Source organism: Marmota monax, unplaced genomic scaffold (genome assembly GCF_021218885.2).
Source record: "Marmota monax isolate L192 unplaced genomic scaffold, Marmota_monax_Labrador192_F-V1.1 WCK01_AAM20220418_F8-fsc00165, whole genome shotgun sequence".
In the NCBI taxonomy this organism is placed as follows: Eukaryota; Metazoa; Chordata; class Mammalia; order Rodentia; family Sciuridae; genus Marmota; species Marmota monax.
This window is the reverse complement of record NW_026693851.1, coordinates 3,147,033-3,171,353: the sequence shown is the minus strand read 5'-3', so window position 1 is coordinate 3,171,353 and position 24,321 is coordinate 3,147,033. Positions and strand designations below refer to the sequence as shown.

The window sequence follows — 24,321 nt, the reverse complement described above, 5'->3', positions numbered from 1 at the left end:
AAATTTTTTACAAGGGCTCACAGCTGAGTTTTCCTTAAGTCTAAGAAGAGACTTTGGGCCTGGACTTTTGAGCAATCCTGGGAACAGTTAAGACTTTGGGGACTCCTGGAAATGAACTAAAATCATTTTGCATTATGAGATACACAGACACTTTTGGGGGCCGGCAGCTGCTATTTCTTAGATGATTCTCTTCCAAAGGCTCATTTGGTAAAGCTTGGTTCCCCTCCTGTAGTGCTGTAGGGAGGAGTAGAACATTCAATGGGTGGGCTATTGTAGGAGGCCTTCCAGTCGCTGAAGGTTGCCCTTCAAGGGGATATTAGGATCCTAACTTCTCCTCTCTTTTGCATCCTGACCATGAGGATGAGTGGTTTTGAATGTGCTACTGCTGTGATGTGTTGTCTTGCCACAAGGCCAAAAGCAGCAGGGCCAACAAATCATGGACTGTTACCACCAAAACTTTGAACCAAAATAAACACTTTCTCTCTAAAAGTCAATTATTTCAAGTATTTGTTACCCAAGAAAACTAACACAAAGTTCAACAGCATATATTTTGACAAGGAAAAAATAATCAGTATATTTGAAGATGGCTCAATTGATATTACCCATCAATTAGGAATAGAAAAAAGGAAAGAATGCAGAAAAATGAACATAGCCTAAGAGAATTGGTGACATTTTTCAGTATACCAACATATACATGATAGGAGTCCCAGAAAGAGAAGACAGAAGGTGGCAGAATGATGGCCAAAATCATCCCAAATTAAAATAATAATAATAATAATTGTTGATGGACCTTTATTTATTTATTTTTATGTGGTGCTGAGTATCAAACCCAGTGCCTTACACTTGCTAGGCAAGTGCTCTACCACTGTGCTACAATCCCAGCCCCCAAATTTGATGAAAGAAATGAATCTGTATATCCAAGAAGCTCAACAAATCCCTAGGATAAACTCAGAGATCCATACAAAGACACACTATACTCTATACATAATCTCCAAAAGACAAACACATAAATATGTTTCTTGTTTGTAAATCCTTTTTGTTCTCTCTGATTTAAAAAAACAACTGCATGAATCAATAAATCTGTACTGTTGGGCATATAATATATAAAGATGTAGTCTGAATGACAATAGCATAAAGTGTGGAAAGGCAATGGAGCTATATTAGACCAAATTTTTGTAATTATTAAAATACATTGGCATGAATGTGAAGTAGATTGCTACAAATGAATATGAAAGCTGCAACCCTTTCTGTCCAGGAAACCACTTAAAAAACATACACACACACACAAAAAGTCAAAGAGCTGGGCATGGTGGCGCACACCTGTAATCCCAGTGGCTGGGGAGGCTGGAGCAGGAGGATCGTGAGTTCAAAGCCAGCCTCAGCAACTGTGAGGCACCAAGACTCAATAAGACCCTGTCTCTAAATAAAATACAAAAGTGGGCTTGGGATGTAACTCAGTGGTCAAGTGCCTCTGAATTCAATCCCCACTACCAAAAAAAAAAAAAAAAAGCTCAAAGAAACAATAAGTTAATAAGTTAAAATGGTATAAGAGGCCGTGCTGTGGCACATGCCTGTAATCCCAGCAGCTCGGGAAGCTAAGACAGGAGGATCATGAGTTCAAAGCCAGCCTCAGCAACAGCGAACTGCTCATTAAGACCCTGTCTCTGATAAAATACAAAAAAAAAAAAAAAAAAAAAAAAAAACCTGGGCTGGGGATGTGGCTCAGTGGTTGAGTGCCCCTGAGTTCAATCCCTGGTACCCCCCAACAACAACAAAAAAAAGTGAATATCTTTTTAAACCAAGAGGAGACAGTAATGAAGGAAGAATGGAGTTACATACACAGAAAAAATACATGCATATTTAAAAGATATGCTGGAAAAGTAGCAAAATAGCAATGTAAACCCTACTTTATTAAAGGTAAATTAATTAAATAGTACAATTAAAAAGCAGGAATTGGGAAAATAAATAAACTATACCCTGTCTACCAGAGATACATTTTAGATTCAAAAACAAATAGGTTGAAAGTGAAAGAATGGAACACTAATAATGAGTAAATGTAAAAATTGGTATTACATTACTTTGGTTAGTAATCTCTTTATTGCCCCACATGATCTAAAAGACAATTATGTAAATTAATAGTTATAAATAATGTAGATTGCTATCATTTGCAACAACATGTATCATTTGTAAAAATAGGAACATAAACACAGCATAGTGGCACACACCTGTAATCCCAGCAGTTCGGGAGGCTGAGACAGGAGGATTGCAAGTTCAAAGCCAGCCTCAGCAATAGTGAGGCGCTAAGCAACTCAGTGAGACCCTGTCTCTAAATAAAATCCAAAATGGGGCTGAGGATGTGGTTCAGTGGCCAAGTGCACCTGAGTTCAATCCCCAGTACTGAGGGGTCGGGAGACATAAATAGGGTGGGGAATGGAGCTATATAGGAGCAAAATTTTTATATTCTATTAAGCCAAACTGGTATTATTCTGAGCTAATTTTTTATAAATTATATGCTAACTGCAATCTCCAGAACCACCAAGAAAATACCTAATATACATACAAATAAAAGAAATAAGAAGGGATCAAAATGGTACACTAGGAACATCTAACATTAAAAAAAAAAAAGGCCAGTAATGGAGGAACTGATGAATAAAAAAGGTATAACATATAAAAAACAAAAATCAAAGTAGCAAAGTAAGTTATTATTAAAATGCTATTGGCACAAATCTGAAAGAGTGCTATAAATTAATATGAAAATTACAACTCTCCTGACTAGCAACCTTATGAGTAATTTCATTAAATACAAATGGACAGGTCTCCATTTAAGTGGTACATACTAAAAGAATTATTTTTTTTTTAAGAGAGAGAGAGAGAGAGAGAGAGAGAGAGAGAGAGAGAGAGAGAATTTTTTAATATTTATTTTTCAGTTTTCGGTGAACACAACATCTTTATTTATTTTTATGTGGTGCTGAGGATCGAACCCAGCGCCCCCCCGAATGCCAGGCGAGCACGTTACCGCTTGAGCCACATCCCCAGCCCCAGGAAGAATGATTTTTAAAGTATCCAACTGTGTGCCATGTGCAAGAATCTTACTTTAGAGCAAAAGAAACAAACAGGCTGGAAGTGAAAATGGAAAGATATTCTATGAAAAGAATAATAATAATAAAGAAAACAATAATCAAAATAGAGTAACAGTACTAATATCAGACAAAATAGACTTTAAAACAAAAATTGCCACAAAAGCTAAGTAGAATGTTTTACAATGTTTCAAATCTTGAATAAGATATAAAAATAAAATGTTCCTATTTTTACAAATGATACATGTTGTTGCAAATTACAGCAATCAACCTTATTTATAACTATTAATTTACATAATTGTCTTTTGGATCATGTGGGGCAATAAAGAGATTACTAATAAAAAATAACGTAAATGCACATAAATAAATATAGATTTTAAATAAAGCCCCATATGTGAAGCACAACTGATAGAACTAGAAATACAGTTGGAACTGAAGACAAATGGCTGGAAACTTCAAACACCTCACTTCAATGTGAAAAGAATATAAATTCCCCCAAGTGAACATGGAATAATCTCCAGAAGAAATGAAGTAAAAGGCCACAAAATAAGTCTCAATAAGTTGTAAGACTATAATATAAACTATCTTTTCTGACCACAAAAGAAAATGTGAAATAAACAACAAAAGGAAATTTGGAAAATTCATAAATATAAGGAATTAAACAATAAACATGTAAGCAACCAATAGGTCAAAGATAAAATTTCAATGGAAATGTAACCTCAAGATGAATGAAAATACTACATACCAAAAACTTTAATGATATAGCAAAGCAGTGCTCAAAGGGAAACTTAGAACTGCAAAAGCCTATAATAAAATGTAAGAGATCTGAAATTAGTAAACTGAACTTCCCCCTATAGAACTAGTAAAAGAACAAACCAAAATCAATATAGATTAGAATGAGGATTAAAAAAAAAGAAAATTTTAAAAAATACATGAAATTCATGAAAATAAAAGTTGTTATGGAAAAAGACTGACAAAATTGGCAAACTTTTGGCTAGATTAGCAGGAAAAGAAATAAGACCTGAGTTACTAAAATCAGAAACAATAGCAGGGTCATTACTATCAGTCTTACTAGAACTGACTCCAGAAGAAACTGAAAAGTCCAAGAGCTGGGCATGGTAGCATATGCCTGTGATCCCAGTGGCTCAAAAGACTAAGGCAGGAGGATTGCAAGTTCAAAGCCAGCCTCAGCAACACAGTGAGGCCCTGTCTCAAAATAAAAAATAACAAAAAGGGCTGGGGATGAGGCTTAGTGGTTAAGCACCTCTGAGTTCAATCCCCAGTATGAAAAATAAGAAAAGAAATAGAAAATCCAAATAGTCTTAGAAGTAAAGAGATTCAATCACTAATCAAAATCTACCTGAGTAAAAGGCCCAGGACTAGATGACTTCATAGATGAATATAATTAACATTAAAAAAGAATAACACCAGTATCTCTTAAACTCTTCCAATAAAGGAGGAAACACAAATCCATTCTATGAAGCCAGTTTATTAGCCTGATACCAAAGCCAGATGTCATCACAAGAAAAATAGAGACCAAAACTGAATGTATCTCAGTGGTATAGCACTTGCCTTGCATGCATGAGGTCCCAGATTTGATTACTAGCACCACAAAAGAAAAAAAGTAAAAATTAGAGACCTAATCCCTTATGAAAACACAACAGTCTAACATAAACTTGTGTTGAGAGCATTATTCATAATACTCAAAAGCAGAACCACCAAATGTTCAACTGATGAGTAGATAAACAAAATGTTATATGAGAGAATTTTACTCAGCCATATAAAAGGACTGATACATGCTACAACATGGATTAAACTTGAAAGTACTTGCTAAACAAAAGAAACCAAACATAAAAACCCCACATATAGGGGCTGGTGTTGTAGCTCAGTGGAAGAGTGCCTGCCCAGCATGTGTGAGGCACTGGGTTTGATTCTCAGCAGTAACACATTAAAATAAATAAAGTAAAAGTATCCTGTCCATCTACAACAACAAAATTTTAAAAACTCACATATTGTATGATTCTTCTTAAAATGAAATGCCCAGTACTGGTAAATCCTTAGATAGAAAGTAGAAGAGTAGTTGGTAGGGGTTAGAGAGAAGAGGTATAGAATGAGTACTTAAATGGATATGAGGTTCCTTTTTGTTTTGTTGAAGATGTTCTGGAATTAGATAGTGGTGATGGTTGCCCAATATTGTTAGTATATTGGAAGCCACTGAATTGTACACTTCAAAATTGCTAAAATGCTAATTTTTGTTTTATGAATTTAACCTCAATTTTTTAAAAAAAATCTATGAGATACCAGTTCACACCTTGTGTGTGATAAAGATGTGCAACAGGTAGGACTCTCATACACTGCTGCTGGAGGAAGAGTTAAAAAATTCAATAGTTTCTCATACTATGAAACAATCAGTTATTATCTGATCTAGCAATCCAAGAGAAATAAAAGTGTGTCCCACCCCCCGCAAAAAAAAAAAAAAAAAAGAACACTTGTATACAATGTTCATAGCAGGATTATTCACAGCAGGATTATTCCTAACAGCCCCAAATAGAGACTAAATATGCATCCATAGGTAAATAGATAATCAAACTGATACTTACACACAATGGAACACTAGTCAGCAATAAAAAAGAAGAAACTAAGACATATAACATCAATGAATCACAAAAATAATTAAATACTATATAATGAAAAATAATTAACCTAAAGTATACAAATTCTATCATTCATAATAAAGCTGAAACAATTGTTTCAGGCACAATTGTTCTATAATAATAGAAATCAGAAGAGTGCTTATTTCTGGTTGAAAAGGGGAGACTGGAAAGAGGAATGAAGTATTCTGAGATGAACAAATATTCTACATTTTGAGGAACTGCCAAACTATTTTCCATATGGCTGTACCATTTTCCCACTGGAGTGATAATAGATACTTGTTAGAACTTATCAATATGTATGCTTAAAATGAGTGCACTTTCTACATGCTGATTAATATCACTGGAAAAATTTTAATTTTATATGAACATCTATGGGTCTTATATTAGTTTATGGGTTTGTACCCATATCATTGACGTTGCACACTGTTGCTCAAAAAATACAGAAGGAACGCAGGAAGTAGGGTAGGTAAACTGTTTTACGGTCATGGTCAAATGTGTTTAGTGCTTTCCTAAAGGAATTTATAACAGTTCAGGATGTAAGATACAGTCTTTGAAATAGTTAATTATCTATAACAGCTGTTACAGCAGCCTCTGAATTTTTGTCTCAGGAAAATCTACTTCTAAATTCTGAATCCTCTTGTCTTGCTTATTCCCCATTTTTGTTCCTTCACTTAGGTTATATTTAAGTATTTGACAAGGTCAAATTTACCATTTCCCAGTCTACCTTCACCTAAAACAGAATTCAGTACTATGACCACTAACCAATTTTATCCTTTATATGCTTAGTCCACAAAACTAAGAACTTAATCTTGAAGAATTTATGTCCTCCATTTACCAGTGTAGTGAGACTATAAAATATTTTTAAAAATAATAAAAATGGGAACAGAAAACATTTCAGAAGTAACACCAATAATTGGCAAATGAATCAAACAGGAATGACTATTATTGATGGCCCCAAATGAACAGGATATAAAGGTTGACACTAAGCTAGGTTTGCTATAGATAGGAAAGAGAATAACTACTACCCAAGAGAAGAGACTTAACAAAAGAAAAGAGGACAGTGATACATATTGCAGAACTAATTTGTCTAAGACTCTACAATGTAAAGTTTATATTTGGATATGTGTGACATAATATGAGAAAGCAGATTAGTTCTCATTTGATAATCACAAAAAGTTATAGACTGACCTTCATTTACATGTGAGGAAATTCTAAAGTAGGTTAATATTTGTCCAAGGTCATGAAACTACTTAAAGTACTGAAAGAAATTCATTTCTCTTGATTCATAGCCAAATGTTCATTTAATTAGATGATTCTGTTTAATATTCTTTAATTTTTTCCTCAATAGAACTCTTTAACCAGCCAGGTGTGGTGGTACATGCCTGTAATCCCAGCTACTTTGGAGACTATCACAGAAGATTGATATCAAATTTGAGGTCAGCCTGCGCAATTTAGGGAAACCCTATTTCAAAATTTTAAAAAGGGCTTGGGATGTAGAGCAGTTGCCTAGCATGTGCAAGGCCCTGGGCTTAATCCCCAACCCCTTCTATCCCCCACCACACATAAAAGAACTCTTTAAGCAAGCTTCTCACCACAAATAAACCTCCCCCATTCCTCTCTTCTTGAATGTAAACCCTTCATCTGAAGGGTTCTTTTTCTAGCACATTTTCAAGTTCTACTTTAACACAAACCTCATGCTTTTAGCAACAGACTTGATTATTGAGATGATAGGTAAGGAAATTTCTATCTTCACTGGTTATAGGTATATGACTAAATCCTTCCTGTGGCTACTAAAAGATTTGGGTTCCAATAATAACATTTTTAAAAACCTTGGATGATATATTGGAAAACTATCCAATAAGGCAGATTTTTTGCTTATTCAGGGCTTAGAATTATTATTGTGATGCAGTTATGGGTCCAGTAATGGGTGACTCTACAGCACAGGCTGCAACTTTTACTGTCCTGCTTCACTTAATAAGAAACATGACTTTTCTTTCACTAGAAAGAACATAAATGAACTGTCATTATTAATTTTCTTTAGTAGAAACACACTTAAATCTTTCCCATATCTTTTAAACTTTCAAAGACCCAAACTTCTTTTCTTATCACCACATTTTCCCACACTGACAAATTTCTTGACAGTATAATCAAACTGTCTCAACTTCAAATTTATCATTTTTATCTAGTATTTGCCTTTACCACATGCTCATATTCTCATCAAATAAACCAGTGATATTTCCCATACTAAAATCAAAGGCCTATTTTTCAAGTGTTAGCCTTTTTGAATTTGAGGGTGGAAGAGTTGGTGCAAAGTTCACCAGAATGACTGAGCTTTTACTCTATGCAAGGCAATGTAGTGATTAAACTTTCAAAAATGTTGCACTTAATCCTCCCAACAGCTCTCACAAGTATTACCTCATTTTCACAGATTAAATTTGAGGCTTAAAATTATCCATATCCAATAGCTTAGCGAAACCCAAACAATCTCAATGTTTGTAATTATGACTTTTGCCTTAAGTTTTGTTCCCAGTTCTCTTCCCAACTCTGAGGCCTTTTCTCCCTTTTTATCATCCTCTGCACATCATTACTTGTTTTATTTATGTGCCCTATTGGGCAATTTCATTTCCTTCCATGGCTTTAACTGTATTCTCTGTTAGTGTTCCTGGAACTTTTAAATCTTTCTTACAGACAAAATCTTGATGCTCTTTTTGTATTTTGTTTTGAAAATACACGATCTTTTTCTCAGAAATTATAATAAACATCCCCAACAAACTTTAATAAAGTTTCACCATTGTAGCTCCAGGTTCTTCAACCTAAACCTGTCCAAAACAAAATTCACATTTCTCCTTAGCAAACTTATCCATCTCGGTGTTCACCATTTTGGTTAACAGTGTCACAATCCATCTTTGTCTGTGTTTCAAGAAACCTTTTTGCAAAACGGTTATATTGACATTCTCTTCCTTTCCTGAGCTGAGATCAAAAATCAGTCACTATACAATTCCTACTATGGCCAGAACTAAAGGAATGCAAAACAAGACAAAATACAATCCTGTTCTTTAAGCAGTTAACCAGCAGAAACATACCAAAAAATTTTTTTAGGTATTTTCCCATTTATAAAACATTTCACAAACATTTAAATTTAATCTTTACGATATTCACATCACCATCCCCATTTTACAGATTAAAAAACTGAGACTTCATTTTCCACTCTTCTTTATTGTTCAAATAAACTTACACAAAAAAGGAAATTGCTTTGTACAGAACAAAAGTCAACAGAGCAGCGCACACAGCCAAACACCAAAGTGCCCCAAAGAGCGTCCTGAATGCGTTCTGGGGCTGTCCACTTAGGGCGGCGGAACTCTGGACCCACCTGGCCCCCGGCGCCCTCCGGCAGCCCTAGCCCCAGGAAGTCCCTGTGAGGCCAGCCTGCACCCGGCGGGGTCTGCGGGAAAACCTCGCTCTGCGGCTTGGAGTGCGCCTAGCTAGAGCTGTCACCGCTCAGCTCTGGCCAGCTCTGAGGCTGAGTGCAGGCTGGGCCGCAGTCACCGCGCCTCCAGCCTCCCGGATCGCCAACCTGCGGAAAAGAAGCGTACCTGGTGGAGAGGCGGCTAGAGGGTCAGCGGGCCCAGCCGACCTAGAAGGCGAGAAGGAGCCTGGCGGCAGTCTGGCCGACCTCAGCCGCTGCCAACTGCATCCACTACTCTCGGTCAACACCGAGCCACATTGATTCTTCAGATTATGCGGGACCCCGAAACCAAAGGCGAAGAGAGCCGGGGTTTGAAGCAAAAAGGGCATCGCAGTGGGGGAGGGGCGAAGGCGGAGACACGATCTGGGGGCGGGGCGCAAAGGGGCGGGGCCACGTCGCCAGGAGGCCAGCGCGAGGGAGCCAGGCGCTCGTCGGGAGGGAGCGGGACACCAGGAGGCGGGCACAAGAGGGCTGGGTGCGCATTACGAAGTGGCGGCCACTAGGGGGCGGCCACGAGGACACAGCGCGTCGCCAGGAGGCGGGCGCGAAAGGGGCGGGCACGTGGAGCGAGCGCGAGGCGGGGCGCGGCGCGAGAGGGCGGGGCGCGCGTATCGTCGCCGCGGCCGCGTGACGCGTTTTCAAATCTTCAACCGCCGCAGCCCAGTCGTTTGTGCTTTTTCCCTTTCCTCCTCTGCGCCTTGGAGCCGGACCGTCCCCGGAAACTCGGCCCGCGGACCCGGCACCTTTGCTGCGTGGAAACCTCGGCCGACGAAAGGAAAGAGCGGGCCGTCCTGTCAACCGGGCCGGAGAAGCCTTGTTTTCGCGGCCGTCTGACGCCGCACCCGGGCCGGACCCAGCATGTAGGTGCCGGGCGGCTGCCATGAACTCCGGAGCCATGAGGATCCACAGCAAAGGACATTTCCAGGGTACGAAGCCCCTCCTCCGCCTGCTGTCCCTTTAATCTTCCTCCTGCCATGGTTCCACCATTGATCTTCAAGACTTCTCCCGCCAGGTCCACTGCTGCTTGGCTTTCCTGCTTGTCCTTCTCTGACCTGGAGGAAGGCTCATTCAGGGTTTTGCCTCAGAAAGGAAACGGTTTCCACGGCTCCTCGCGCTCTCCTGTCCCCGTCGCGGCCCCACATTCCCGGTGCGCGGGTGGGTGAAAACCTGCAGCGTGCGGACCCGGGAACCTGCCGGGTCTCGCGGGGCCTTCAGTTTAAAGGCCGATGTGTTTGTGCCTTTTCTCTTCCTCATTAGATTGTATGATTCTGGTTGGGTTTCTTGTCTTTAAATCATAGTTAAGGGACACTCTTTGTGTTTCAAACACACCCATTGTTGGTTGCAACTTAATAGTGAGACAAAAGCAAATTTCCATTTTATTCATTTTATTTGGCAAAAACACTTAAGCATCTGAAGTCATTCCTGTATGTGAGTATGTAGTAACCACCAAGAAATAGATTTGATTCCAAAAATTTAAAGCAGTTGCTTGCATCTGAGATGTTTTCAAAAATAATGGAATGAATGGTGATGTAGTTCTAAATGGACCATTAAGTTCTTTTTTTAAAATTTGTTTTAATTAGTTACACATGACAGTACAATGATCTTGACATACATTTGAATCAGATGGGGTATAATTTCTCATTTTTCTGAGTGTACAGGTTGCAGAATCACATTGGTCATGCCTAAATGGACCATTAAGTTTTTAATATCTATATAAATGTGATTGAAATGATTCATTTAGTTCTTTTTAATAAAAGGCTTTATGTGAAACTTAAACTTGAGCAGTCAGTAAGTCTTAAAGACAAGGTCATTCTAGATAACAGGTTGTTTGGGTTGCTGTTCAACATTGTAAGCACCAATTTTGAATGTATACCAGAGTAGTGGAGGAAGGACCCCCATGGAGTTTACAAACCTAAGAGTCTTTCAAAAAGGGCGTATGTAGTCCCATGCTTTAATACATTCAACAGGAATTTTTCCTGCTGATTTCAGCTGTTATTTTATAATATGAAATCTATGAACACATGCAGGGCATTTCACCTTTACCTAAAAGTACTACAGAAAAGTACATTTAAACACTGATGACAAAAATTGATGTAATTATTTTTCTTGAGGTATTATTGCATATGAAATATTTTTAAAATAGTAAAATCTTGTCTGTACAAAACATGATCTAATAAACACTTTTAATAATAGGTGGAATCCAAGTCAAAAATGAAAAGAATAGACCATCTTTGAAATCTCTGAAAACTGATAACAGAACAGAAAAATCCAAATATAAGCCACTTTGGGGAAAAGTGTTTTACCTTGACTTACCTTCTGTCACCATATCTGAAAAACTGCAAAAGGACATAAAGGACCTGGGAGGGGTAAGTGAAAATCAATCGTACACTAACAAGAAAATATTTATAACTAGTATTTTCAAATATGTAATCATTTTAGTTTTTTCATTTTGCAAAATTTATGACCACCTTATCAGCACCAAGTTTAAAATTTTTACCAGCTATTTACAGAAAACCATTTGAGGACTAGAGATGTAGTTCAGTGGTTGCCTGAAAGCATCCCTGGGTTCAATCCCCAATATCAAAAAAAAAAGAAAAGTCATTTGTTCTGACCTTTTATAGCTTGACAAAACTTCAGGTTTCGGTGATTAGTAGTCTTGTGTAAATTAAGTGTAAAAAATGAGACTGCCAGGTATGATAGCGCACACCTGTACTCCCAGCAACTCAAGAGGCTGAGGCAGGAGGATTACAAGTTTAAGGTTAGCCTCAGCAAGTTAGTGAGATCCTGTTTCAAAATAAAAAGAACTGGCCATATTGCTCAGTAGTAAAGCAGCCCTGGGTTCAATGACTGGTACCAAAAAAGAGAGAGAGACTCCCTTTTCCTATTGGAACTGTTTATTGCCTTCTATATATACTGTTATGTTGTCCTCCAAATAGCAGAAACTCTTTGATGATGATTATTGGGAGACCACATAGAGTTAAATCTTCTTTCCTACCTTATACATTGATTAGATGATTCCTACTGGATTTCAAGTTTCAGGTTTCTAAAGGTCATTTCATTCTGAGACTAGAAGCTCAGAAAAACATTTAACAAGTTGCCTAGAACTATTTGTCAATGTTATTTTACTTAACCTAAAGGTCATGTAATAGACTTGCCACCATATTGACTACACACATCACCTATAAAGATTATCTTCACATGTTAAAGAACCTGAGTAAAGTCTCCATTTTAGAAATGAAGTATTTGAGATCCAGAAAAATTAGATGGCTGGTCCTATCAGAGTAATATTAACCTCTTACTTCCCAGAGTAACATAGTACTATAGTATTCTGTTCTTCTAGCAAACAGTGGCTACAAAGTAGCTGTTTAATATAGTTTGACAGCTTTCTCAAATATGATAATCAATCCGTTCTACTAACCTGAGGTTTAATGGTCTAAATCAGTGAGGTTTGTTTTCTTAGCAGTAGAACCCTTCAGACAAAATCATATATAGCAATCTAATGTAGAAAGCCTGTAAAAATGGAACTCTCCCAAAATACAGTGTCTAGGGCAGGAACCACTTGCCCTGGCCTCTTTCTTTTCTCCACTGTCCCCACAACTGTTCCTGAGGTATTCGCAAGAAACAAAAATTTGAATTATTTCTGCCATACATTGAGGAACACTTTAAACTTTATGCTAACATGGTTTAAAATACATCAATGTGCATATTAAGGGCATAAGTTTCCAATTTCCCACCCTGAACTATAGATTTTTCAGTTGAATTTGCTTTATTAACTTCTTATTTATTTATTTATTTATTTTAAGATTTACTTATTGAATTCTGATCTCTCACACACACACACACATACTGTCTTTCTTATGAAATTCAATGATGTTCATTCCTTGGGTGCTGATTTCTGACTCTAGCACATTTCCTGTTTTGGTTACTAAAACAATATTGTCATAAAACTATCCTCTGTGAACTATAAAAGAACCTCGACCTCTGGGTAATTTTAAAAAGTTTTAGGATTCAGTTTTATGAAATATTAATTTTGTTATATATTTCGCTAAGGATTGTACTTTATATTTTTAGTTTTACGTAGGCCTTTTATCCTTTATTGCTTATCTTGCTTTAGATATCATCCCTGATCCTGACTTTTTGTTTAATTGACCACTTTATATATTGGCTTTTTCTAGTGTTGGTAAATTCATGTTAATACCCCATTTATCTCCACAGAGTACTTTTGATAAATTCAGCCACTAAAAGCATAGCAGTAAATTCTGACTCAGTGGGGAAAAATATTTAATAGTGGCTAGAAAAGTAGTAGCTATAAAACCATCTCAGAAGAACATACAACCAGTGACATTTGTAAACAGTTTAGGTTAAAAGAAGGCAGTTGGTGAAGAAACAGAAATGTAAGGGCAAATATTTTGCCATACATATCATGAGTTTGAGTACATAGTTAAATATTTGATATTCATTTTCATGACCTAGAGTTATCTGGAAATAAGTTTTGAGTTTATTCTTCAAAAGGCATAGATTAACGATTTCTAATAAGTTGAAGACCATGATAGAACAAATTCAACAATCATTGGATTGTGGCATGCAAGGCACAGCATTGTCTGTTTTAGTACTTTAAAAAATGAACCCTGTGTCCATCAACCAGCCTGTCTTAAAGTTCTAATCTAGATAGAGAAGGCATGGATACAGTTAATTGTAATACAACATAAAATATCAAAAGGAGGAGGAGATTACTTCCTGCTGAGGAATTGTGGAGCACATTGTACAGATACAATTTGAACTCTGTTGAAAAATGATTTAAGATTTAGGTAGGCATTTGAAAATTCAGAAATTTTTCCACCACTGTCTTCTATGTGCCAGCACTATTTTAGATTGTTGAGGGTATAAAAATAAGTAATGTGTAGTCCAGTCCTCTAAGAACTCAGTCTAGTAGGTACACGAGACAACTAAATAAAATAACTTATAGTAGAGCATTGTCAAACAAAAAATATGTGGAAATTGTTATTAGAACACAGATAGGAATCATAGCATAGATAATGTTTGAGCTAGGTTTTCAAAACCTTGTAGGAATATACCAGTCAAAATGGACATACATATTAGAGGAAACAGCATATTTAAAATATATGTCAGTATAGGGATTCTTTTATTTTTTATTTTTTGGTACAGGGATGAAACCCTGGGGTACTCAACCACTGAGCCACGTCCCCAGCCCTTTTTTTGTGTTTTTTTTTTATTTAGAGACAGGATCTCACTGAGTTATTTAGGGCCTCCCTAAGTTGCTGGTGCTGCCTTTGAACACACAATCCTCCTGTCTCAGCGTCCCAAGCTGCAGGGATTATAGGTGTGCACCACTCACTATGCCGAGCCAGTGTGAGTTTGTTGCGTAACTGCTAATATTGCAATGTGACTTAAGCAACAAGATTTTGATTGGAGAAATGGCAAGAAATGAAGGTATATTAGTACCAGATTTTTTTTTTAATATTTTATTGTTGGCTGTTCAAAACATTACATAGTTCTTGATATACATATTTCACACTTTGATTCAAGTGGGTTATGAACTCCCATTTTTACCCCATATACAGATTGCAGAATCACATCAGTTACACATCCATTGATTTACATATTACCATACTGGTGTCTGTTGTGTTCTGCTGCCTTTCCTATCCTCTACTATCCCCCCTCCCCTCCCCTCCCCTCCCCTCTTCTCTCTCTGCCCCCTCTACTGACATTCATTTGTCCCCCTTGTATTATTTTTCCCCTTCCCCTCACTTCCTCTGGTATGTACTTTTGTATAACTCTGAGGGTCTCCTTCCATTTCCATGCAATTTCCCTTCTCTCTCCCTTTCCCTCCCACCTCTCATCCCTGTTTAATGTTAATCTTCTTCTCATGCTCTTCGTCCCTACTCTGTTCTTAGTTACTCTCCTTATATCAAAGAAGACATTTGGCATTTGTTTTTTAGGGATTGGCTAGCTTCACTTAGCATAATCTGCTCTAATGCCATCCATTTCCCTGTAAATTCTATGATTTTGTCATTTTTTGATGCAGAGTAATACTCCATTGTGTATAAATGCCACATTTTTTTTATCCATTCGTCTATTGAAGGTCATCTAGGTTGGTTCCACAGTCTAGCTATTGTGAATTGTGCTGCTATGAACATCGATGTAGCAGTGTCCCTGTAGCATGCTCTTTTTAGGTTTTTAGGGAATAGACCGAGAAGGGGAATAGCTGGGTCAAATGGTGGCTCCATTCCCAGCTTTCCAAGAAATCTCCATACTGCTTTCCAAATTGGCTGCACCAATTTGCAGTCCCACCAGCAATGTACAAGTGTACCCTTTTCCCCACATCCTCGCCAGCACTTGTTGTTGTTTGACTTCCTAATGGCTGCCAATCTAACTGGAGTGAGATGGTATCTTAGGGTGGTTTTGATTTGCATTTCTCTGACTGCCAGAGATGGTGAGCATTTTTTCATGTACTTGTTGATTGATTGTATGTCCTCCTCTGAGAAGTGTCTGTTCAGGTCCTTGGCCCATTTGTTGATTGGGTTGTTTGTTCTCTTATTGTCTAATTTTTTGAGTTCTTTGTATACTCTGGATATTAGGGCTCTATCTGAAGTGTGAGGAGTAAAGATTTGTTCCCAGGATGTAGGCTCCCTATTTACCTCTCTTATTGTTTCTTTTGCTGAGAAAAAACTTTTTAGTTTGAGTAAGTCCCATTTGTTGATTCTAGTTATTAACTTTTGTGCTATGGGTGTCCTATTGAGGAATTTGGAGCCCGACCCCACAGTATGTAGATCGTAGCCAACTTTTTCTTCTATCAGACGGCATGTCTCTGATTTGATATCAAGCTCCTTGATCCATTTTGAATAAACTGTTGTGCATGGCGAGAGAAAGGGATTCAGTTTCATTTTGTTGCATATGGATTTCCAGTTTTCCCAGCACCATTTGTTGAAGATGCTATCCTTCCTCCATTGCATGCTTTTAGCCCCTTTATCAAATATAAGGTAGTTGTAGTTTTGTGGATTGGTTTCTGTGTCCTCTATTCTGTACCATTGGTCCACCCGCCTGTTTTGGTACCAGTACCATGCTGTTTTTGTTACTATTGCTCTGTAGTATAGTTTGAAGTCTGGTATCGCTATACCGCCTGATTCACACTTCCTGCTTAGCATTGTTTTTGCTATTCTGGGTCGTTTATTTTTCCATATGAATTTCATGATTGCTTTCTCTATTTCTACAAGAAATGCCGTTGGGATTTTGATTGGCATTGCATTAAACCTATAGAGAACTTTTGGTAATATTGCCATTTTGATGATGTTCGTTCTGCCTATCCATGAACAGGGTATATTTTTCCATCTTCTAAGATCTTCTTCTATTTCTCTCTTTAAGGTTCTGTAGTTTTCATTGTATAAGTCTTTCACCTCTTTTGTTAGGTTGATTCCCAAGTATTTTTTTTTTTTTTTTTGAAGATATTGTGAATGGAGTGGTTGTCCTCATTTCCATTTCAGAGGATTTGTCGCTGATATACAGGAATGCCTTTGATTTATGCGTGTTGATTTTATATCCTGCCACTTTGCTGAATTCATTTATTAGCTCTAATAGTTTCTTTGTAGACCCTTTTGGGTCTGCTAGGTATAGAATCATGTCATCTGCAAATAGTGATAATTTAAGTTCTTGTTTTCCTATTTTTATGCCTTTAATTTCTTTCGTCTGTCTAATTGCTCTGGCCAGTGTTTCGAGAACTATGTTGAACAGAAGTGGTGAGAGAGGGCATCCCTGTCTTGTTCCAGATTTTAGAGGGAATGCCTTCAATTTTTCTCCATTCAGAATGATGCTAGCCTGAGGCTTAGCATAGATTGCTTTTACAATATTGAGGTATGTTCCTGTTATCCCTAGTTTTTCTAGAGTTTTGAACATAAAGGGATGCTGTACTTTGTCGAATGCTTTTTCCGCATCTATCGAGATGATCATATGGTTCTTATTTTTAAGTCTATTGATGTGGTGAATAACATTTATTGATTTCCGTTTATTGAACCAGCGTTTCATCCCAGGGATGAATCCTACTTGATCATGGTGCACAATTTTTTTGATATGTTTTTGTATCCGATTCGCCAGAATTTTATTGAGGATTTTTGCATCTAGGTTCATTAGAGATATTGGTCTGTGGTTTTCTTTCTTTGAAGTGTCTTTGTCTGGTTTAGGAATCAGGGTGATGTTGGCCTCGTAGAATGAATTTGGAAGTTCTCCCTCTTTTTCTATTTCCTGAAGTAGCTTGAAAAGTATTGGTATTAGTTCCTCTTTAAAGGTTTTGTAAAACTCTGCTGTATACCCATCCGGTCCTGGGCTTTTCTTAGTTGGTAGTCTTTTGATGGTTTCTTCAATTTCCTCAATTGATATTGGTCTGTTTAGGTTGTCTATATCCTCCTGACTCAATCTGGGCAGATCATATGACTTAAGAAATTTATCGATGCCTTCACTATCTTCTAATTTATTGGAGTATAAGGATTCAAAATAATTTTTGATTATCTTCTGTATTTCTGAAGTGTCTGTTGCGATATTGCCTTTTTCATCCCGTATGCTAGTAATTTGAGTTCTCTCTCTTCTTCTCTTTGCTAGCATGGCTAAGGGTCTGTCGATTTTGTTTATTTTTTCAAAGAACCAACTTTTAGTTTTGTCAATTTTTTCAATTGTTTCTTTTGTTTCGATTTCATTAATTTCAGCTCTGATTTTCATTATTTCTTGCCTTCTACTTCTTTTGCTGTTGTTTTGCTCTTCTTTTTCTAGGATTTTGAGATGAAGTATGAGATCATTTATTTGTTGGTTTTTTCTTTTTTTAAGGAATGAACTCCAAGCAATTAATTTTCCTCTTAGAACTGCTTTTAATGTGTCCCATAGATTCCGATATGTTGTGTGTGTGTTTTCCTTAATCTCTAAGAATTTTTTAATTTCCTCCTTGATGTCTTCTATAACCCATTGATCATTCAGTAACCTATTGTTCATTCTCCAAGTGATGTATGCTTTTTCCTTCCTTCTTTTATCGTTGATTTTCAGTTTCATTCCATTATGATCAGATAAGATGCATGGTATTATCTCTACTCCTTTATATTGTCTAAGAGTTGCCCTGTGACATAATATATGATCTATTTTTGAGAAGGATCCATGTGCTGCTGAGAAAAAAGTGTAACTGCTTGATGTTGGGTGGTATATTCTATATATGTCAATTAAGTCTAGGTTATTAATTGTGTTATTGAGTTCTATAGTTTCCTTATTCAACTTTTGTTTGGAAGATCTGTCCAGTGGCGAGAGAGGTGTGTTGAAGTCTCCCATGATTATTGTATGGTGGTCTATTAGACTCTTGAACTTGAGAAGAGTTTGTTTGATGAACATAGCTGCACCATTGTTTGGGGCATATATAGTTATGATTGTTATGTCTTGTTGGTGTATGGTTCCATTGTGCAGTATGTAGTGTCCCTCTTTATCCCTTTTGATTAACTTTGGCTTGAAATCTATTTTATTTGATATGAGTATGGACACTCCTGCTTGTTTCCGAAGTCCATATGAGTGATATGATTTTTCCCAACCTTTCACCTTCAGCCTATGTATGTCTTTTCCTATCAAATGCGTCTCCTGTAGGCAGCATATTGTTGGGTCTTGTTTTGTGATCCATTCTACTAGCCTGTGTCTCTTGATTGGTGAGTTTAAGCCATTAACATTTAGGGTTATTATTGAGATATGGGTTGGGATATATTTGTTTATTTATGTTACTAAACATGGTTTGTTTTCCTCTTTGATTATTTTCCCCCCTTTACTGTCCTACCTCCCACTGTTGGTTTTCATTGTTATTTTCCATTTCCTCTTCCTGTAATGTTTTGCCAAGGATGTTTTGAAGAGATGGTTTTCTAGCTGCAAATTCTTTTAACTTTTGTTTATCGTGGAAGGTTTTAATTTCATCTTCCATCCTGAAGCTTAATTTCGCTGGAAACACAATTCTTGGTTGGAACCCATTTTCTTTCAGTGTTTGAAATATGTTATTCTAGGATCTTCTAGCTTTCAGAGTCTGTGTTGAAAGATCAGCTGTTATCCTGATTGGCTTACCCCTAAATGTAATCTGCTTCCTTTCTCTTGTAGCTTTTAAAATTCTCTCCTTATTCTGTATGTTGGGCATCTTCATTATAATGTGTCTAGGTGCGGATCTCTTATGATTTTGCACATTCGAGTCCTGTAGGCTTCTAGGATTTGGCATTCTGTCTCATTCTTCAAGTCTGGGAAGTTTTCTCGTATTATTTCATTGAATAGATTGCTCATTCCTTTGGTTTGAAACTCTGTCCCTTCCTGTATCCCAATTACTCTTAAATTTGGTCTCTTGATGTTATCCCATATTTCTTGGATGTTCTGCTCATGGTTTCTTAACAGTCTTGCTGAGCTGTCTATGTTCTTTTCAAGTTGAAATACTTTATCTTCATTGTCTGATGTTCTATCTTCTAAGTGTTCTACTCTGTTGGTAGTATTCTCAATTGAGTTTTTAAGTTGGTTTATTGCTTCCTGCATTTCTAGGATTTCTGTTTGTTTGTTTTTTATAACCTCTATCTCCCTGTATAGTTGATCTTTTGCTTCTTGGATTTGTTTATGTAATTCGTTGTTGAAGTGATCTTTCATTGTCTGATTTTGCTGTCTGATGTCTTCCTTGAGACTCCAGATCATCTGAAGCATGTATATCCTGAATTCTTTATCTGACATTCCATCTGCTGCAGCTTTTACCTCTTCTAACGTTGAGTTGACCTGCATTGCTTGTGGTCCTTTCTTTCCTTGTCTCTTCATACTGTTTGCGTTCCTTTCTACTTGGTGAAACTGTTGTGCTATTGAATTTTCCCCCTATATATTTATATTGGTCTTGTATAGTTGCAAAGTCTCCCTCGCAGGCGCGGGCGGCGGCTCTGCCCCTCCTCCAATTAGGGCAATGTGCCTACCACGCCGGCAGGCCGCTGGGCCTGCTCTGCCGGTCGGTAGCAGGTCCACCTACCTGGTAGGCGCGGGCGTCGGCTCTGTCCCTCTGCGGGCCGCTAGGCTTGTTCTGTTGGTGGTCGCAGTTCTGCCTACTTTGCAGGCGCAGGCAGCGGCACTGCCCCTCTGCAGGTCTCTGGGGCTGTTCTGCCAGTGGGTCGCAGGTCCGCCTACCTTGCAGGCGCGGGGGGGGGGGCGGCTCTACCCTTCCTCAGGCCACTGGGCCTGTTCTGTCTGTCGGTTGCAGGTCTGGCCTGTTCTGATGGTGGTCACAGTTCCGTCTACCTGGCAGGCGCGGGGTGTGGGGGGCGGCTCTGCCCCTCAGCAGGCCGCTGGGCCTGCTCTGTGGGTGGTCACAGTTCCCTCTACCTTTCCGGCGCAGGGGGAGGGGGCGGCTCTGCCTCTCAGCAGGCCGCTGCTCCTCTTCTGCAGGTGGGTCGCAGGCCCGCCTACCTTGCAGGAGTGATTGGAAGCTCTGTCCTGCCGCGGGCCACTGGGCCTTTTCTGTGGGTGGTCACAGTTCCGCCTACCTGGCAGGTGCGTGGGGTGGGGGGCGGCTCTGCCTCTCAGCAGGCCGCTGCTCCTCTTCTTCTGGTGGGTCGCAGGCCCGCCTGCCTTGCAGGAGTGATTGGAAGCTCTGTCCCACCGCGGGCCACTGGGCCTTTTCTGTCGGTGGTCACAGTTCCACCTACCTGGCAGGCGCGGGGGGTGGGGGGCGGCTCTGCCCCTCAGCAGGCCGCTGGGCCTGCTCTGTGGGTGGTCACAGTTCCCTCTACCTTGCGGGCGCAGGGGGAGGGGGCGGCTCAGCCTCTCAGCAGGCCGCTGCTCCTCTTCTGCTGGTGGGTCGCAGGCCCGCCTACCTTGCAGGAGTGATTGGAAGCTCTGTCCCGCCGCGGGCCACTGGGCCTTTTCTGTCAGTGGTCACAGTTCCGCCTACCTGGCAGGCGTGTGGGGTGGGGGGCGGCTCTGCCCTTCAGCAGGCCGCTGCTCTTCTTCTTCTGGTGGGTCGCAGGCCCGCCTACCTTGCAGGAGTGATTCGAAGCTCTGTCCCCAGTACCAGATTTTTAAGTGTGTTTTATTCTACCAAGGAGTTTTAACTCAAGTCTAAGAAATGGAAAACCAAACAAAATATGTGGCACTAGCATAAAAGATAGACATACAGACAAATGGAATAGAACAGAGCTCAGAAATAAACCCTTTTATATTTATATACATGTAAGTATATATATATACACATATACACATACATATATATATGTGTGTGTGTGTGTGTATGTATGTATGTATATAGTGAATTACCAAGACCATTCAGTGGGCAAAACTGGTTTTGGGAAAGGTGGATATCCACCTGTATAAAATGAAGTTGGACCATGACATATGTACAAAAATTAATTCTAATTAGATCTGAGATCTAAATATAAAGGTAAAATTTCTTCCTTTTTTCTTCCCAAAATTCATTCATTCATTCTTTTTTTCTTTCTCATTGTACCAGAGATTGAACTTAGGGGTGCTTAATCACTTAGCCACATCGCCAAACCTTTTTTTGAGATAGGATCTTGTTAAATTGCTTAGGGCTCACTAAGTTACTAAGGGTGACTTTGAACTTGTAATCCTCCCCCCTCAGGCTACTAAGCCACTGGGATTATAAGCATGTGCAACCATGCCTGGCTAAAGGTAAAATTCTTAGAGGAAAATATAGAGGGAAATCTTTATAACATAGGATTTGGCAATGATTTCTTGGGTATGATGCCAAAATCATAAGCAACAAATGAAAAGGTAAATGTGCCTTAGTCAAAATTAAAAACTCTTGTGGCTCAAAGGACACTATTATGAGAGTGAAAAGACAACCCATAGAATGGTAGGTAATGTTTGCAAATTATGTATTTGATAACTGATTAATACCAATGATATATAAAGAACTTATATGGTTCAACAAAAGAAAGATAATCTAATTTAAAAATGGGCAAAAGCTGGATGTGGTGGTACATACTTTTGGTTCTATTACTTGGAGACTGCAGCAAGAGGATCACTTGAGACTACCAGTCTGAGACCAGCCTGGGCAGTGTAGCAAGACTGCATTGTTAAAAAAAAAAAAAGAAAAAAAAGACAAAGGTCCTAAGGAAACATTTCTTCAAAGAAGATATACTAATGGCTAATAAGTGCATGAAGAGATGTTCAACATCTATAAGCATTTCCCTTAATGCAAATCAAAACTACAGTGAGTCATGCAGTGAGTTTTATGGCTACTAAGAACCAGAAAATTGTATGTGTTGTGAAGAATGGAACCTTTGTGCACTGTTGGTGGGAATGTAAAATGATGTGACCACTATGCAAGACAGTATTCATGGTTTCTGGAAAAATTAGAAGTTTTTAACAATTCTATTTCTGGATGTATATCCAAAAGAATTGAAAGCAAAATGTCGAAATAATATTTGTATATCCATATTTAGAGGAGCATTATTCACAACAGACAAAAAGTGGAAACAGCCCAAATGTTCAACAGGTAAATAAACAAAACATTGTATACACATAAAATGTACTATTTAGCTATAAGAATAAACGAAATTCTGATACATGCTATAACATGAATGGACCCTAAAAACATTTTGGTAAGTGAAAGAAGCCAGTCACAAATACAGGATTCTACTTAAATGAGTATCTTAATCCACTTTCTATTGTTATAGCTGAATAACGAGTAATTTAAAGGATTGAGGTTTATTCGACTTCTAGTTTTTAAGGTAGTAAAGTTCACAATTAGGTATCAGCATCCAGTGAAATCCTTGTTAGTGGGGACTATATACAGAACCTCAAATTGACAAAGGGCATCACATAGCAAAATTGATCTTCCTAACTCAGATCTTGTCTCTTATAAAGCCCCAGTCTCATTGATTTAGGGCCTGGATTAGGACCTCATTCAACTTAATTTCTAAAGATTCTTCCTCCATGCCAGTCAGAATAAATTTTCACCCTCTTAAATACCCCATAATGGGAATTAAATTTCAAGATGACTTTTAATGAGGGTGTTCAAATCACAATAGTGAAGCATCTAGAATTGCCAAATTCATATAGAGTAGAATAGAGGTTACTAGGGGCTGTGGTGATTGGGAAATAGGGTTATTATTTAATGAGTATCAACTTTCAGTTTGGGAAGATGAAAAAATTCTGGAATTGATAGTAGTGATGACTGTATAACATTGTGGTTGTACTTATTGTCTCTGAATTATACACAAAAAATGGTTGAAATCATAAAAAGAACCTCTGGCATTGCTACAGCCTCATATTTATGAAAATGAAGACAGTGTTGAACATATAAATTGTCATTTATATTTCTGCCTGGCCTTGCATGAATTTGAGTCAAATACCTGGAATATATAAGTTTAATAAAGTTTTTAATAAATTTTATTTATTAACTGATCATTTAAAGTGCATATTGTGGAAAAAGGGTGATTTGATTTTTAATGAGCAGTGATTTATTTCTGATTAGTATTTAGTGTTTTTCTGTAACATTTGTGTATTTATACAATATATATTTTAATAATACTCTTAATATTATTCTACTTAGTATTTAATTCTACTTAATCTAGTGTTTTATTTCTGCCCCTAGAGGCAGGTGCTCTTCAATAATATTGACTTTGGTACATGTTTATAAATTTAGGCATTTAAGCATTTGTTTTCAAATATTTTAGTGGGGAAATTCAGTCTTATGCTGATGAGGGTAAATGTTTCCTCCACCTTATAAGTTTAAACCTTTGGGGATATAACTTCATGATTCAGAGTCATGCTGTATAATACAGTAACCATATATGTGTCTATTTAAATTCATTAAAATTAAATAAAATTTAAAATTTAGTGGCTTGGACATAATAACTATATTTCAAGTCCTTATGGCTATATGTGGCAACTTGTTACCATATTAGATATGCAAAGAGCATTTCTCCATCATTACCGAAAGTTCTGCATGCCTGCTGCTTATATTGAATCAGAACACTTATATTCAAATTCTTTTATTTACTACTGGTGTGACCTCAAGCAAGTCATTTCAATTGTCTCCTGAAAAATGTGGATAATATTAATACTATGGGGTTGTTACATGGATTACATTGATTAGGGTAAAATACTTGCTGTTGTG

The 24,321-nt window shown here is 38.0% G+C and overlaps 2 protein-coding genes across 5 annotated transcripts in view; one reads left to right on the top strand and one right to left on the bottom strand.

Annotated features, from left to right (window-relative positions):
• The window catches only part of Slc25a40 (solute carrier family 25 member 40), a 50,714-nt gene extending 41,165 nt beyond the window's left edge, over positions 1-9,549 (bottom strand). Inside the window, exon 1 of one of the 2 annotated variants that reach the window (XM_058585043.1) lies at positions 9,325-9,549. The gene's annotated coding sequence lies outside the window, so the exon portion shown is untranslated. The remainder of the gene's footprint in view (positions 1-9,324) is intronic. The other variant, XM_046462475.2, reaches the window with a different exon arrangement.
• A 249-nt stretch (positions 9,550-9,798) lies between these two features.
• Dbf4 (DBF4 zinc finger) overlaps positions 9,799-24,321 on the top strand; it is a 31,611-nt gene continuing 17,088 nt past the window's right edge. For 2 of the 3 annotated variants that reach the window (XM_058585042.1, XM_058585041.1), the window contains exons 1-2: positions 10,148-10,352; positions 11,391-11,563. In XM_058585042.1, coding sequence (XP_058441025.1) covers positions 10,172-10,352; positions 11,391-11,563 — 354 coding nt within the window. In that variant the 5' untranslated portion in view covers positions 10,148-10,171. Of the gene's footprint in view, positions 10,124-10,147; positions 10,353-11,390; positions 11,564-24,321 lie in introns of those variants that run through there. The other variant, XM_046462481.2, reaches the window with a different exon arrangement.